Source organism: Euleptes europaea, chromosome 13 (genome assembly GCF_029931775.1).
Source record: "Euleptes europaea isolate rEulEur1 chromosome 13, rEulEur1.hap1, whole genome shotgun sequence".
NCBI classification, from domain to species: domain Eukaryota; kingdom Metazoa; phylum Chordata; class Lepidosauria; order Squamata; family Sphaerodactylidae; genus Euleptes; species Euleptes europaea.
The window spans coordinates 40623953-40640768 of NC_079324.1; the positions used below are offsets into that span (position 1 = coordinate 40623953).

General features: G+C 46.0%; 1 protein-coding gene across 1 annotated transcript; it reads left to right on the top strand.

Annotated features, from left to right (window-relative positions):
* The first annotated feature begins 1983 nt into the window (after nt 1-1983).
* Nucleotides 1984-14058, top strand: LOC130485882 (T-box-containing protein TBX6L-like). Its single transcript, XM_056859030.1, has 9 exons — nt 1984-2014; nt 3087-3198; nt 5217-5319; nt 6893-7057; nt 8002-8148; nt 10640-10710; nt 11130-11215; nt 12791-12989; nt 13628-14058. The coding sequence occupies exons 1-9, from the start codon at nt 1984-1986 to the stop codon at nt 14052-14054; spliced, it is 1341 nt and encodes a 446-aa protein (XP_056715008.1). The 3' UTR covers nt 14055-14058.
* The last annotated feature ends 2758 nt before the right edge of the window (nt 14059-16816 follow it).

Here is a 16816-nt window from a genome sequence, read left to right on the forward strand (position 1 = left end):
GCAGGTGATGGGCTCGCATGCCAAAAGGGCCCAGCTATAGCTCAGCAGTCATCAACGTTTTCAGCTAGAAGTAAAACAAGGTGGCCGTGGGGAAGCTTCCTAAAGGCCATGTCCTTTGTCTCACATTCCACAATTGCACATACCGGAGGGTGCAGGAAAGTGAGAGCCTTTTTCCTGAAACAACTAGCAGATGTATTTTTAATATATTGTGTTAAATTTCATATCAAAGAAAACTGAGCATATGGAAAGAGCCTTTGAATGCCATCCTTCCATCCTCCGTACCCATAACTCATTTGTTGGAGACCCTCGTGGCTTCTTTGCTCACAGTTATACAAGCCCAGTGTAGGATGTTTCTTCCATCTTTTTTTATACAGGGAACTATTAGTCTCCCCCACCCCACTGCGTGATTGAACAAGTGTCCCAAACATATATTGCTAAGTGTCCGGGAGGTCATTTGTGAAGAGCGACTCCATCTGACACTCTCTCGCACACACACACCCATATCAGTAACTTTTAAACTGTGGATTGTCCCCTTGGTGGTAGGGTGCTCCCCTTCTGCACTCCACTTTCCATAACTTCTGCAGGATTCCCTTTTAAAAATATTTCCTACAAGGCCTTGTGCTCCTCCACTGTGCAAGAGTTCCGCAGGGCTTGCAAAATGGAGCTATACCGTCAGGCCTACGAGGGCAGCTGCTAGCTATTCTAAGTTATCCATCATACTGGCCTCCTCATCCCTTTCCCCCCACTTGTCATCTGTAGGGGAGATTCTGCTGTCCGGTTTACTGCAGTTAGTATTATTTTAATGCCATCTTGTTTTAAATTGCTATGCTTGCTGTGTTTTAATTATTGATTTTAATGTGTTCTGGTTTTGTTGATTTTAAAGGTTGTAACCCGCCCTGAGCCGGGTTGGACTGGGAATGAGGGTGGGCTATAAATGCAAAAATAAATAAATAAATAAAGCGGCAACTTTTTTTTTTAAAGGCAGGAACAGCAGGATTGCTTTTCTCCCCCTGTACACACAGAAAGGCTGTATCCTCCCAGCGAGCCTCATTCCCCACCCCACCACATATCCAGACCACTGGGACTTGGGAGTTTCATACATGGGATTCTCTGGAAAGGCCAGTGGCTCACCCAACCCCTTCTGGCCACTTACGAAGAATGTGGGATTAGAAGGATGCGAGGGTGATCTGGCCAGGAAATATATTCCCGAGGTTCTTATGCAAGGGCAAAACTCAGGATCATGTGGTCCAGAGTGGTAAGGCATTAACTGTTCTGCGATCTAGAGCTGGCATTGTGAATCCACAAAAGCCAACCAAATAGGGACCAAATATATATATATATATCAAAAAAAGACAAAGGTAGGCAAGCAAGGCTGATGTTAGCTTATCCAGACCACCCCCATGATCAAAGTGAAAAAATTACACCCCCTCCATTTAAGAGCCCCCCTTGTTTTGCTGTCTGAACAAGCCTCCTGATTTTCCTTCCAATGTCAGAATAATGTAAGAACACTTTGGGTCCCCACTGGAGATAAAAGCAGAGTATCAATGAAGTAAATAAAAATGTTAAAAGATAATTTTCTGAACCACATTGGCTCCTGTCCCAAGGCAGTAACTGCTCTAAAAACTAAGAAGTCAAGAGGTGCTTCAACATTTGGTTCCAACTGCTTTCCAAATAATCCAGATGGGTAGCCAGCCATATTTGTCTATAGCAGCAAAATAAAACACCTGTCCAATGGCACCTTAAAGACCAGAATATGTTTTGTTAGTTGTTAACTTGCCACTCGACTGCTGTTATTTTGCTTTAAAGATATGTTTAAATTCAGTTAAACATATGAATTGATAGGAACTAAAGTTTTGTGTTGCATTAACAAAAGGCTGATACATACTGGGCTGGTTAGTGCCCCCCCCCCCCCCCGCCGCCCTTTTGTTCCTTTTTTTTTTTCAAAGGCCCACATTCTTTTAAAATGTTGCATCTACTTTTACCATGGTGAACTTCACCAAAGTGTCACCCCAACGTATGACTGCTCTGTGCTTTCAAGTCCTTGCTAGAGGTTATGAAGCCAGGTCTAGTAAGGAGATGTTAATATAGCCTTATCTAGCACACTTGGGTGTCACTTCTGACGTAGTTCATGTATACTGACTCAAAGCAGATCTTAGTGCAAAGTCACAGAATGACCTATGTCTCCTAATCCTGTGGAAACAGACTTCTTAGTGTATGTTGAATCAGTGAGCATCCCACAGGAGACTTTTTTTTGGGGGGAGGGGGATGGCTTTTGCTATTTATAATTCACAAGAGAAACTTGCAAATTCTCTTCTGTTATTAGTAACATTAATCTGATAAGGTAAGCAAAAAAACAAAACAAAACCCTATTGTTAAATGTATGGTCACAGAGGACCCCAACAATTTTGCTTTCTGTGAAGCGGAACGATTATTGTTCTGCTGCTCTAAATGGTTGCTGCAGTCTTCCTTGCTGGCCATGCATCTTTTTAAATTTCAGTTTGCACCCCTGACTTTAAACAAGAGTGGCTTCTCTTGATTGCTTATCTGAACAGAATCTGAAACAGAAACACGGGGCAAAATGTAAGGCGCAGGAACCACTGCTGTTAAGGAATCAGAATGCATCTCCCTCCAGGGCTCTAAGACCTGTTAAGGAGAGCTGTCCTCAACAGGAACCAGATCTCAGAGGGTGCTTTCAGACCTGCCAAATAATGCACTTTCAGTCAATTTCAATGCCCTTTAATGATTATTAGCAAGTGGATGTTGCCATTTTACACAGTAAAATACAGCTGCAAAGTGCATTGAAAGTGGATTGAAATTGCATTATTTGGCAGGTCTGAAAGCGCCCAGAGTGGTTGAAGTGTGACCCCCAAAAAAGATTTATTCTGCTTTAAAGACTTTCACAACTGTGCTGGAGGAGGGGGAGGGAACATGTAGGGGGGACTTGCTTCTGCTTCTGCTTGGCCCCATCTCCGTTGCCAGACCATTTGGCAAGTTTTGCAATAATAGATTCTCAATGCCTACTAGTATCCTTCGTTTTCTTCCATTAGAAACAAAAGCGGCCCCTCACCTGGGGGTTCCTCCTTCAGCTGTGGACACGTCCCCTCATCACAGCTCTGTTGTGGTCACTCTTGAGGATCGGGACCTCTGGAACAAGTTTCACAAAGTGGGAACTGAGATGATTATCACAAAGTCTGGACGGTGAGTCAACTCTTGACAAGGTTAGAAAGCTGTAAAACCGAGATGACAATGCTCTTCTCGGTCCATCCTAAGCCAAATGGTCCTTGTTGGGGAGCAGCATTATCCTCTGGTCATTTCTTAATATTAATTGCCTTCTATTATATACACTCGATTATGAATTGAGAATGTCAGGTTCTACTTAATGTCATTTTTACATTGTATTTTGTTTATATGCATAAAGATACAAAGCCTAACCAAATGCCAGAAAAAATGTAATGTATTTTAAAAGTATTATTAAAATCCAGACATAAGTCCCTCTGAGTGGAAAAGCACAATTAAAACAATAAAGAAAATCCCAGTACAATAACAAACAACAAACAATCCAAAGAAAGGAAAAACTAAATCATCCCCAAATAGCACTGATTAAGGAGAGTCCTCAACCCTGTAATCATTGTAATAAAAGTAAATGTTTATACTATTAAAAAATGGTGGGAAATCCTCAGGAGTCTGAAAACAAAAATCTTTCGTTAGGACCAATTAAAACAACTCAACACAGGGTGCATACTTTTGAGTTTTGCAGAATTCTTCATTATGCTGGGCGTTAAGAAACAAAACGAGGGGAGGGAGCAGAAAAAAGATCTCTTGGTGGCCGTGATCTCAATGTGTCCTTTTCAAACTCTATAGAATGCTATGCTAGCATCAGTGAACGCAGGGTATCAGGGTGAACCATGCGCATACTGGGAACAAGAGGCAAAAATTGGAACCCCTCTAATCAAAAATATAACAACTAATAGTTGATCAAACATGCTTCTAAGGCCAAATGGAACATACAGGCTGAGAGGAAAGCTAGTAGTACTTATATTAGTAGGATGCTGGCAAGGAGGCCGTTTAGTTTTTAGCAGTTTAAGCCTGAGAGATCTCTCCTCTTTCATTGTTTAAACATCCAGTCTGATGAAGAGTTCTGGAGAAATCAAAAGCTTGCTCACTATGTTGTATTATTTTGGTTGATCTTATCTTAATAAAAGGTATTACATGGCTTCTGGTTTTGGATTAGAGTAAAAGGGAATCCACTGTGTGGTACTTCTTTCTCTGCTAAAACTGAAGTAAAAACAAACAAAACAGAATCTTCATTTTCCTATGATAAGCGATTTTGATGATAAGTCCAAACAAGACTGAGCAGGAAACGAGCATTTTAATCTCAGACCCTGGGGATAAATTGTGCGTCTCTACTCTCACGTTATTGAGGCTAGACTGCTTTCTCTTTACAGTTTTGAAAGGGAAGCTTGCCATGGTTCTTAGACTGCAAGTGTGTGTGTGTGTTAAGTGCCATCAACTTGCTTCCGACTCATGGCGACCCTATGAATCAATGTCCTCCAAAATGTTCTATCTTTGACAGCCTTGCTCAGGTCTTGCAAATTGAGAGCTGTGGCTTCCTTTATTGAGTCCATCCATCTCTTGTTGGGTCTTCCTCTTTTCCTGCTGCCCTCAACTTTTCCTAGCAAGATTGTCTTTTCTAGACTGCAAGTAGCAGGACCCTTTTTTCTTCAAGTTCTCATCAGGCATTTTTTAACAGTCATGAGGACTACCGGTATGTGTGTGTGTAAAGTGCCGTCAAGTCGCAGCCGACTTATGGCGACCCCTTATGGGGTTTTCAAGGCAAGAGACTCACAGAGGTGGTTTGCCAGTGCCTTCCTCTGTATAGCAACCCTGGACTTCCTTGGTGGTCTCCCATCCAAATACTAACCAGGGCTGACCCTGCTTAGCTTCTGAGATCTGATGAGATCAGGCTAGCCTGGGCCATCCAGGTCAGGGCTCGTGAGGACTAGAACCCTTTTATAAAGAACATGGAAACCATATTCTAAGAGCCTGAAACCTGTGTGCAACAGCCATCTACTCTTCTTTTAAATACAGTTACATCAGTCCAAAAGTAAGGTGGATAACAAGAAAAGTCTTGGTTGGTATGTCTATTAGAGAAAGTTCCCAACAGGACTAAAGCATAACACTGATAATTATATCACTGTCTTTGTTCCTTTCTGCAGACGAATGTTTCCACAATGCAAGATCAGAGTCTCTGGCTTGATCCCTTATGCCAAATATCTGATGCTTGTAGATTTTGTGCCAGTAGACAACTTCAGGTACAAGGTAAATAATTTTCCCACTTGGGCGAACAAGATCCCATAAGCCACCAGCTGGCTACAAAAACAGAGAGTCTGACTGTCCTTCATTCAGTGGAGGGCTCAGTTTATTGGAGCTTATTTCAAGCTTTTTGGTCTAGCAGCTGGAATTAGTAATCAGTTGCTATCAGGGGAGGCTTGTATGCAAATTCTAACTGGGTTAACAAATAAAGCCCGCATGTTTTGCAGTACCCAAGTGAAGGGGGTGGGCATGGACCCTCAGGCCTTGTTTGGTCACCAAAGTACTGTATTTTCCAAGCGCTCTAATCTCTCCCAGGAGGCCACTGGGAGAAGTGAAGCATGAGTCAGTGTTATTTGGGACACAGTTCTTAATGCCAATGAATTCTATTCAGCTACCATGAGGCCAGTGCTTCCTCATTATCTAAAGGGAAATGCTTCCCAAATCAGTGCTACTGAAGATCTGATTTTTCTGCATATAAATTGGAGAGACACAGCTCTGTTACACTGCAGAAGGTTGAAGAAGAGTTGGTTTATTATATGCCGACTTTCTCTCCCACTTAAGGGAGACTCAAACCGGTTTACAATCACCTTCCCTTCCCCTCCCCACAACAGACACCCTGTGAGATAGGTGGGGCTAAGAGAGTGTGATTTGCCAAAGGTCACCCAGTTGACTTCGTGTGTAGGAGTGGGGAAACAAATCCAGTTCGCCAGATTAGCCTCCGCCGCTCATGTGGAGGAGTGGGGAATCAAACCCGGTTCTCCAGATTAGAGGCCACCGCTCCAAACCACCGCTCTTAACCACTACACCATGCTGGCTCTTGAATGTTAATGTGTAAGAGAGAGACCTGTCTCTTGAGTAAGGATGAATTGGGGTGACGGTTCCCAACCCTGCACTTCTCTGAAAAATCTGCTGATCAACTGGGTGGCAGAGTCGGTGTGAGGCTCACTGCCCAGGTGACCAGCAGAAACTTGGGAGCCCGAGTTACCATCCTCAAGCCTGGAGTTCTCCTGGAATTACAACTGATCTCCAGCTTTAAAGGGCAGACTCGATGGCCCTACTGAGCTCCCTGCCATCCCGAAGCACCCTTCATACATCCAGGAATTTCTCAAGCTGAAGTTGGCAATCCTAGGAGCAGAAGTCTTGGGAGATTGGGTGGAGGCAGGAGGGATTTATCCTGGGCCCAACAGGGACAGCCGGGTGAAAGGCAATTACCTGCTCTATAAGGCGCAGCCCCCCCCCCCCTGAGTTTCTGCATGAGTCGCTGGGTGTGAATCATGTGAGGACACAGCCAACAACCGCTTCAAGAATGGGTAGGTAATTTTGCTGCATCTCTGTTTCAGCAATGATAGAATGACCCAGCTGCATATGATACAGAGATGCTAAAGCTGCAACTCATGAAGAGATGCAGTGGGCGGCCTTTTTTATAGGTGGCCATTTTGGCCTCAGTGATGTAATCTATTTATTTCTCAGTCTGGCAATAAATGCTGCCCTAGAATTCACTTAGCAAGCTATTCAATCTGCACCCCTATCCCTTATTAGCTGCGTGTCTCGCAACACATCTTGGTGCTTTCCCCCCTAGTGGAACAAGGACCAGTGGGAAGTGGCCGGCAAAGCAGAGCCTCAGCTCCCCCGCCGGACGTACGTGCACCCCGACTCGCCTGCCCTGGGCAGTCACTGGATGAAGGAGCCCATCTCCTTTCAGAAGCTCAAGCTGACCAACAACACCTTGGACCAGCAGGGCCACGTAAGCTGAGGTCTGGAGTGAGGTGTTAGGTCAAATGGTGGGGGACGGGGCCCGGGCAGAAAGCCAACAGCCCTCCTCCTTACTGCCACGGAGGAATGGGGGCACAAGACTCAGGGAAATGGGCAGGAGAGGGTGACTGCCTGCTCACTCCACAGCATAATGTGACGCCCAGGTCCTGCACCTAAGGCCGCCTTTTCTGTCCGATGGCAGTTACGTTTTCTTTCCAAGAGCAACGTCTTTGGGGCTGTGCCATGCTAACTGGAGAATGTTCTTCCTGAGAATGGCTGAGAGTTCTCTTAAGCAAGCCCTCCTGACCTCCTCTCCAGAACGTCTCTAGAAAATGCCCCTCTCCTGCCAGTTCCACAGCAAATTCCCCCGGAAGGACCTTCAGACTCTCACCTTCCTTGATGCATGACTTTTACTTTCTCCACTTTGCACATATTGGCTCCTCAGCCCTCCTTTTCCTCCTTCAGTTTTTTGCATTGTCTGGACCAGCCCTGTCTCCTTCCCAGGCCCCCCTTTAAAGCAAAGCTTTGCCCAAATCACTGTAACCTGCTTTCCCTTTTTGTGCTCAGGCTTCCTTTGTATCAAAGCTCTGTCCTGGACCACTTACACCTGTCCTTTCTTCAAAAGTATTTGAAGAAGACTTGCCCAGCAGATATTTCTTCTGTCCTTTGGCTATCAGTAGGCCTACCCCTCACCCATCCAACTGCCCAGGTCTCTGCCCGCTCCCATACTGCAAATGCTAAGCAAAGGTGAATTGTGAGTTCCTCTCTGCTTCCAAAAATGGGAGAGCTGGCGTCCTCTGGTAACTCTTCCTAGGGGGAATAGGCCCCATTTGCCTCCTTGGGCACTTTCCCCACCAGCGAGCTGTTGTGCAGGCCTGAAAGGCGATCCTGAGGCGAGATCCTCTATGTTCAGTGCCTTCTCTCTTCCACTTCCAGACAGTCCTTCACTCGATGCACCGCTACAAGCCTCGCTTCCATGTCATGCAGGCCGACGACCCCTTCAGCGCCCGCTGGAGCCCCTTCCAGACATTCAGCTTCCCAGAGACAGTCTTCACCTCTGTCACTGCATACCAAAATGAGAAGGTGTGTATGCATGTGAATAGAGCCCCCATGCTGGGCTTCTGCTTGAGCTCCCACCATATATACAATATTGACAGAGGAGGGAGGGTGGTCAGTTTCCCTGCTAACAGGCTGATGCGGTGGGGTGGGCTGTGGCTTAGTGGTAGAGCATGGGTTTGGCATGCAGAAAGTCCTGGGTTCTATCCCTGGCATCTCCAGTCATCAGGTAGTTGATGATGTGAAAGACCTCCACCTGAGACCCTGGAGAGCTGCTGCCAGTTTGAATACTGACCTTGATGGACCGATGGTTTGATTCAGTGAAGCTGCACCTTGGCTTGCCCTCCCAGTTTTGTTCTAGCACAGTCCATCTGGTTTATATTTATTTGGGTATTTAAATATTTATAGCCTGCCTTTCCTTGATGGCTCAAGGCAGCTTACAACTCCAAATTTAAAACATACAAAATACAATACTTCCAATTTTGTGTGTGTGCGTGTGCTGTCAAATCACAGCTGACTTATGGTGACCTGTAGAGTTTTAAAGGCAAGAGACATTCAGAGGTGGTTTGCCATTGCCTGCCTCTGTGTCACGACCCTGGTATTCCTTGGTGGTCTCCCTTCCAAATGCTAACCAGGGCTGACCCTGCTTAGCTTCTGAGATCTGATGAGATCAGGCTAGCTTGGGGTATTCCAATACCCCTCCCTTTTAAAAATACCTGTACCCTGCACTCTGTTAAAAGCCCTAGCAAATAAAATGGCCATGCAATGCTTTCTAAAAACCTTTGGAGATATTCTCCCCCTCCCTTACTTCTTAGGGAGCTCGTCCCATATGAGGACAACCATAGAAAAACCACAGAACACCATAAGAACTCAGAACACCAAAACACAGAAAAACCCATAAGATGAGAACAACCACAGAAAAAGCACAGGCTCTTGCTGATGCCAGGCAGGCTACCTTAAGCAGGGGCACAGGCAGTAAGTGTCAATCTGTCAACTAAAGTTGGTGCACAGGGATATAGGGGGAGAGATGGTCTTTTAGGCTGCTTCTGGTAGTGTTTTTTTTTTTTCATTTTAAGTCCTGTGTTTCCAAAGGGCAGTGGGCATTCTGTACTGGAAACCCATGCTCAAAGCTTCAGCAATATGAAGCCGTGTGGATAGAGATATCATTGTGCTCAAACCATTGCTGATGTGGCTGTCATTTTAATCTCTGTGCATGGAACTTGAATCCTGTGCCAGCAGAAAACTGACACCCCCCCTCCCCACTGCATGCAGGTAGACATGGCCTTTTCCAGTTGTCTTATGACAAAATGATACCTTCACCCCTTTCTTCCAGAAACTGGTAGCTCAGAGCATCACTTAACCAAAGCTGCACAAGGCTAGGCCAGACTTCCATACAGGTGGGCAGAAAAATTAAGAAGAACCAAGCATGTTTGCTAGGAACCGGAGCACGCAAAATGTACAAAAGTAAAACAGTGTGGGTAGAAGCTATAGACAGCATGAATTAGTAGTGAATGATAGCTCTGCCTGCTTTTGCTGGTGCATGCAGACTGGCAAGCTACAGCAGACAGCTCTGATCTTAAACCATTGCACATATAGTATGAGTGGGGGAGGATACCAGCTCCATGGGGACTGAATCTTAGAGGTACAATACCTGTAGACCAGGGGTAGGGAACCTTTTTTCCTCCAAGGGCCATTTGGGTATTTATAACATCATTTGCGGGCCATACAAAATTATCAATTTAAAAATTAGCTGGCCAAGTCCCAAGCAGGCAGCTGCCCCAGATGACCCCCCCACATGGGCAAGCAGGCAGGCATCCAACCGGTGGCGCACTTGCCTGCCTGGTGGCACAGGATGGTCTGTTGCACCAGCTGGGCGTAGCCATCCAGCCACACACAGGAGTTGCTCCTGCTCCACATGGTCAGGGCCGGATTCTACAGCTGGCTCCTGCTACCTCCGCCTGCAGGGATGAAATGAGGACATGCTGGCTAAGAACTCCCCCCCCCGCATTCTGGCCCTGCCCCCTTTGACCCCTCCATTGTCACCACTTCCATCCCCAGCCCTCTTGTAGTACAGAGGGAATACATTTCTCCATGGCCCGGGTGGGAAAGGGTTAACACAGTTTCTTGGAACGTCCTAGCACCTCCATATCTAATGATTCTTCTGCAAGGGGAATAAAAGGTTCCTTTTCTCTGCAAAACAAACTCACATCCGCCTTGAATAGAGGCTATTCCTGTCCGCAGGGGGGTGGGGGGGATCACCAGTCTTCCATCCTTCTGAGCTAGAGATCTGCCAGGACCCACGAAGGGCCAGACCAAATGACTTCGCGGGCCTTAAACGGCCCCCAGGCCTGACGTTCCCCACCCCTGCTGTAGACGGTCTCAGAGTTCAATCCCTTTAAAAGACCTCCGCTTGAGCCCCTGGAGAGCTGTTGTCAATCCAAGCAGACAACACTGCATTAGGAGGACCAATCAGAGAGGTGAGTGTGGGTTCTGACTCTGTCTTGTCCTTTTTTTCAAGATTACAAAACTCAAGATCTACAACAATCCATTTGCAAAAGGCTTCAGAGAACATGGGAGGAACACACGCAGGTAACAGGTTCCTCCGGGTGCCTTCCAGACCACGCAGCCATGCCGTTGCACAGTTCCTGTTTGTTCCCTTGGGGAATTCTCCAGAGGGATCTGCCAACATCCTTCATGGTGGCAAAATCTTCCCTTCCATTTGCCTCTTGCTGGGGCCCTTTTTGGGGAGCCCTGCCTGCTGTGTCTCAGGATCTAGTCTGCCCATTCACTGGTTGCAAAGGGGTAGATTTTCCCACCTACTTCCCTGCATAACAATATTGTGGTCAGTGTTGTGGAAAATGAACTCCTGGGGGAGAGGTGCCCTATGGTAGATTTGCCTGTCTCCTGGATTGCTTCCCACTGACCTTATGCTATCAGGGCCTTGGAGGTCCACAACCCAGGCCTAAGTCCTGCCAAACTTCTAGCATGTGGTGTTTTTTGCCCCTCAGGGAGGGTCGAGGCCAGAAGAACAGTCCTGCCAAAGGTCAGAAGAGAACACTGATGGAAGAACCCAAACCTGATGTGGACGAACTGGGTAATATTATAAAGGCAACAAACCAGAGAGGCATTGGGTAGATGTGGGTAGATTAAGGGAGGGGCCATGGCTCAGTGGTAGAGCATCTGCTTGGCATGCAGAAGGTCCCAGGTTCAATCCCCTGGCATCTCCAGTTAAAAGGGACTAGGCAAGTAGGTGAGGTGAAAGACCTCAGCCTGAAACCCTGGAGAGCCGCTGCCAGTCTGAGTAGACAATACTGACTTTGATGGATCAAGGGTCTGATTCAGTATAAGGCAGCTTCATGTGTTCATGTGTACCACATGTCCTAAGATAAACCTGCCCCCACCCACCTGCCATGGCTTCTGGCTCCAATCATCAGACATAATGGAACCTGGCTTATAATCGATTTATTGGTGCTATTTATTTTGTCCCATCCTGCATTGGCCTGGCCCCATTGAGGGCTGGACACGTGAAGAGAGTGTGGAGAAAATGGATGTGATATTTTTCTTACTCAAATACCATCACATTTCTGCATTAGTCAAGCAATCTAAATACTGTCAATTCTTATTCCATGGTCAGTTCCTGCAAATAAATTATTTAACTTGCAAATGAATTTGAGTTTGCAAAATGTAACCTGTTAACACAGATAAAAACTGTAATATTTCTAGTCAGGTTTTTTGTTTTTTTAAAGGCTCATAAGTCATGCTTTTGCACCCATTCTGTATCTGTAGACCTAACCGAGAACAGGGCGGGGATCAGACTCCAAAGGCCTGCACTGTGAAATCATCACCAGCAGCAAAAATGAGAGCAAGAGATGCTTTAGGGGTGGGAGAAGTCAAGAAGGCTAGTCTAAGGGCCACTGAACCATGAGGGCCCAAGATGAGCAGCCAGACCCTGCCAACTGCTGAATTAATTTCCTTGGCTACATTAATCATATTTTCTCTCTACAACCTATGCTTCGTAATGGGAGTCATTCCAAGTTTATTTCTGTTACCAAAGCAATTCCACACTGTTTCTATTTGCCAAGGTAATCCAAGTCCAACTCTAAACAAACAAACAAAAAAACCCGATTAGGAATCCTCTGTTCCTTATTTTGTTCACTATTTTGCATAATTAATTCTGGGTTTGTTGTTCAGTGTTCATGCGCCCACCAGGATCTGCGCAGACCGTCTAAGATACACTCCCAACCACTGGCAATTTACTCAACCCCTCCCTCCCTCAGTTTTTGAGATTTCAACAGGCACAACCTGCATACTTCCAAATAGATCTTTGCAGCCATAAGAGCTAGGAAATCATTGTGGGGCACGGGTGGGAAAGCAGGGTGGACGTTGTGGAGGCTCAAGCCGCTGCCATCATTGCCCCAGGTGATTCTGCTGTTCTATGGAATCATAGCACCCTGGCAGGGTCAGTCCCGTAGGAGGTTTCTGAGGGAAAGCAGCAGAAGCAGGTTCGCCAGGCTCTTTAGTAGCTGAAACCCACTGCCTGGAACTATGGGAAAGGCAGGGTATACGTTATTAATAAATAGTGTAGGACTCTGTGATTGTTGCTGCAAGCAGACTGGTTTCCTTCCTCTCCTATTGTCCTCATTCATTTTTTGGTCATCTTCTCTTCCAGACTTGGAGAGGAGTGAAAACATGGCTGTGAAGGAAGAGAGCCACATCATGCCAGTCAGTAGCAGCTGCCCCTTCTGGGTCTCAGAGCAAAACAGCACCCACACCATCCCCACACAATCTCCAGCTCCAGGGGAGCACGCAGAACCACCTGCCCAAGAACAGCACATGCCAACACCACCGTCCTCCTCCCAGGCATACAGGCAAGAATCAGCATGGCACTGCTGGGTGGGGGGAGGGGAGGGGAGATGTGGATGGAATTACCACAGTGGTTGACTTACAAGGATTTGGTCAGCCTACTTTGCAGATATTAAATTTCATTAAAACTTCTCATAGCATGTTGGGAGAAATATTGAGCAGAAGCCCACAAACTGCCCTTCTGTTTCCCTGTGTCGCCTCCCAACCTCAGTCTTGTCTTCTCAGCATGCATGTTGATGGCACTGTATATACAAAACGTTCTACTAATAATCCTGGCAGACCTTTCCTACTAGGAGCCAACAACTGGCCTGGAGCTGAAAGTGGAGGAGTGTAGGGGACTGAGGGATGGTAGGAGGCATCAGTGAATGGTTGACAAGAGCCATTGGAGACAGAATGAGGGGTAGAGAGAGAAAGGAATGGTCCTATTGGGAAACCTTGCTGGGATATCATTGGCCTGGAGATCCTGACCAGGTGTGGTATTTTGAAGGACATAGGAAGTTACCAATGTCTGATTGGAAACAGAGGCAACTTGGCCCTTAAGGACGCCTCAAGGGCATTTCAGTTTCATTATTCATCCTGAGATAAAAGAAATAAACTCTTAACTTCTATCTTTCTCCCATCTCCCTTCCCCTTTTCCATTTAGGTCCCATGAGATGGGTCATAGTCCACTGCCAGCCTCTCTCCAGGACATCACTCCTCTAAACGAATTTCGGGCCAGACCTCATACACTGGACGTAGCCGTGGTTCCTGAGCAAGATGCCAAACAGCTTTCAGAAGGTTTCACCAATCTGACACCGCTTTCCATCCCTTTTCCACCTCCGCAAGATTATTCTGGGATGGTTGGTACAGCAGATCCTGCTGGGAAACCAGGACTCCGAAGGCCTGTGTACAGCCCCTATGCCCCTGATCAAAATCTCAACCAGTGGATGGTTCCTCCACCTGCTCAATATAGGGCTGTAACCTATTCTGCATTTTCCACAGACTACAGTACCCAGGCAGCCTCAGGAGCCGCCCATGGCAGCATGGCAGACTGGGGCCAATACTCTTTGTTCCCCTATGCCTGCTGGTGAAGGGAAAGGAACAAGTCCACAGTAGGAGAAATGCAAAGGACCCCAAAATGGGAGCCACCTGAAACCTGCTGTAGACCAGCTGCAAAAGTGTTGCAGTTCACTTAAACGGTCTGTATTGGTTCCATCCCACATACTGGCAGGTGTTAATTTGGAATTTATGCTAGTACAAGTTGTACTAGGAAACCCAATATGTCACTTTTACCAGTTCTCAATAAAATGACAAGAGCGTTGCAGGGCTCTTTCTTGGCTTTTGCAATGTAACAAAGCAGGAAACAGTAGGTAAATTCCTTTTGCTTCCTTATTAGAACAAAGGAGCTTTTGCACCATGCTTTTCTTCCTCATTGTATTTTCTGTTTTTCTGCTGTCCTTATATAGGACCCAATCAAGACAGTGTAAATTTGGGTATTCTGCATGACAACTAGAGCTGCTATTCAGCAGAAATAAGATCGCATTCATTGTTTGTCTGTCCCATGTTTTTTGCTGCATATTTCAGTGATTTGTAAGTAACCTGGTGTGAGAGAGACTTTCATGAGAAAATACTAGGACAGGAGCAGAACTCTGAGTCACCTGCTACTTCCCATGAAATTAAGTGGGGGTAGTCATAGGATGGCCCAGGCTAGTCTGATCTGGTCAGATCTCAGAAGCTAAGCAGGGTCAGCCCTGGTTAGTATTTGGAGGGGAGACCACCAAGGAAGTCCAGGGTTGCTGTGCAGAGGAAGGCACTGGCAAACCACCTCTGTTAGTCTCTTGCCATGAAAACCCCAAAAGGGGTTGCCATATGTCTGCTGCGACTTGACGACACTTTACACACACACAGTCATAGGTTCTCACACTTACCTGCTTTCTTCTCACACAAACATACAAATCCCCAGCAATGGATGAACACTGGGGATGGTCTGGATTAGAAAATCTTGAGAATCAGTGTAGTGTATCAACCTAGGATCTAGGAGACCCAGGTTCAAATCCCCATTCTGCCATGGAAACTTGCAGGGTGACCTTGAGCCAGCCACATACTCAGCCCAGCCTACCTCAGAGTTGTTGTGAGGATAAAATGGAAGAGAGGGGAATTATATAAGCCCCTTTGGGACCCATTAGGGACAAAGGCAGGATATAAATGAAGTAAAATAGGAAATTCTGTAATTTATGTGAAATGTTCAGACCCAATCCAAAGGGAGAAGGGAAGAATGGCCATGACCTGGAGGAAACTAGAACATAAGAAAGGCCCTGCTGGATCAGACCAAGGCCCATCAAGTCCAGCAGTCTGTTCACACACTGGCCAACCAGGTGCCTCTAGGAAGCCACAAACAAGACGAGTGCAGCAGCATCATCCTGCCTGGGTTCCACCACACCCAATATAATAGGCATGCTACTCTGATACTAGAGAGAATAGGTATGCAGCATGACTAGTATCCATTCTAACTAGTAGCCATGAATACCCCTTTCCTCCATGAACATGTCCACTCCCCTCTTAAAGCCTTCCAAGTTGGCAGCCATCACCACATTTTGGGGCAGGGAGTTCCACAATTTGACTATGCGTTGTGTGAAAAAATACTTCCTTTTATCTGTTTCAAATCTCTCACCCTCCAGCTTCAGCAGATGACCCCGCATTCTAGTATTATGGGAGAGGGACAAAAACGTCTCCCTATCCACTCTCTCCAAACCATGCATAATTTTATAGGTTGAAATTAAATCAAAAGAGTTTCCATCTAGACATTAGGAAGTATTTGCTAACAGAGTGGTTCCTCAGTGGAACAGGCTTCCTCGGGAGGTGGTAAGCTCTCCTTTAAGAAGAGGTTAGATGGCCATCTGTCAGCAATGCTGATTCTATGACCTTAAGCAGATGATGAGAGGGAGGACATCTTGGACATCTTCTGGGCATGGAGTAGGGGTCACTGGGGGTGTGGGGGGGGAGGTAGTTATGAAATTCCTGCTTTGTGCAGGGGGTTGGACTAGATGACCCTGGTGGTCCCTTCCAACTCTATGATTCTATGAGTACCTATGCTTTACTAGATTTTTATCCCACCCTTTCTCTGAAAACCTGAGGTGATGGTATGTTACACCTCCCCACCCCCACCTGGCAAGTGGGACTGAAAGATGACTTGCTCTAAGTCATGCAGCAAGTTTCATGGCAGTGTGGTGATTCACAATGGTTCTAGTGGACGGACTTCAATTAAGGCCGGGATCCTGGCTGCTACAGCACATCTTCAACACACAAGAAAATGAGCACTAAAGATGACAAATGCTGCTGCAAGGTGATGTATGTTTTATTGAGAATATACAAACTGGGCACTGAACACTGGCTTGATGACAGGACCAACAGCAAAGTAAATTAAGTAAGACAATGAAAAGGCACTAATCTTAAGAAAGACACTTCATGTGTTCTAAGAATATAGTTAATACTGTTAAATTTTGTAGCACAAAGAAAAAACAAAAACAAAACAAGCTATAATGATCCTCCAAATAAGACAAAGCATAATACGTTATTGCCTGAAATTCAGATGATACCTCAATTACATACAACTGTTCGCGCTGTAAAGACTGTTTTAAGTACAAGGCCACCTTTCCCTCTGTAAAAATGAACACAATTCCCAGTTCTGGACATGCTTGCATTTTAGGAACACAAAGTAGGAAAACAAGACAGTTTTAACAGCTAGGCAGAACCTTCTACAGGTCCCATAAAGGAGGCCTGCAGTCTTGTGTCCTGTTTCATTGGAGATGCTGGAGAACCCTACTACAAACAAACAGAAAGGACAGCCTACTCA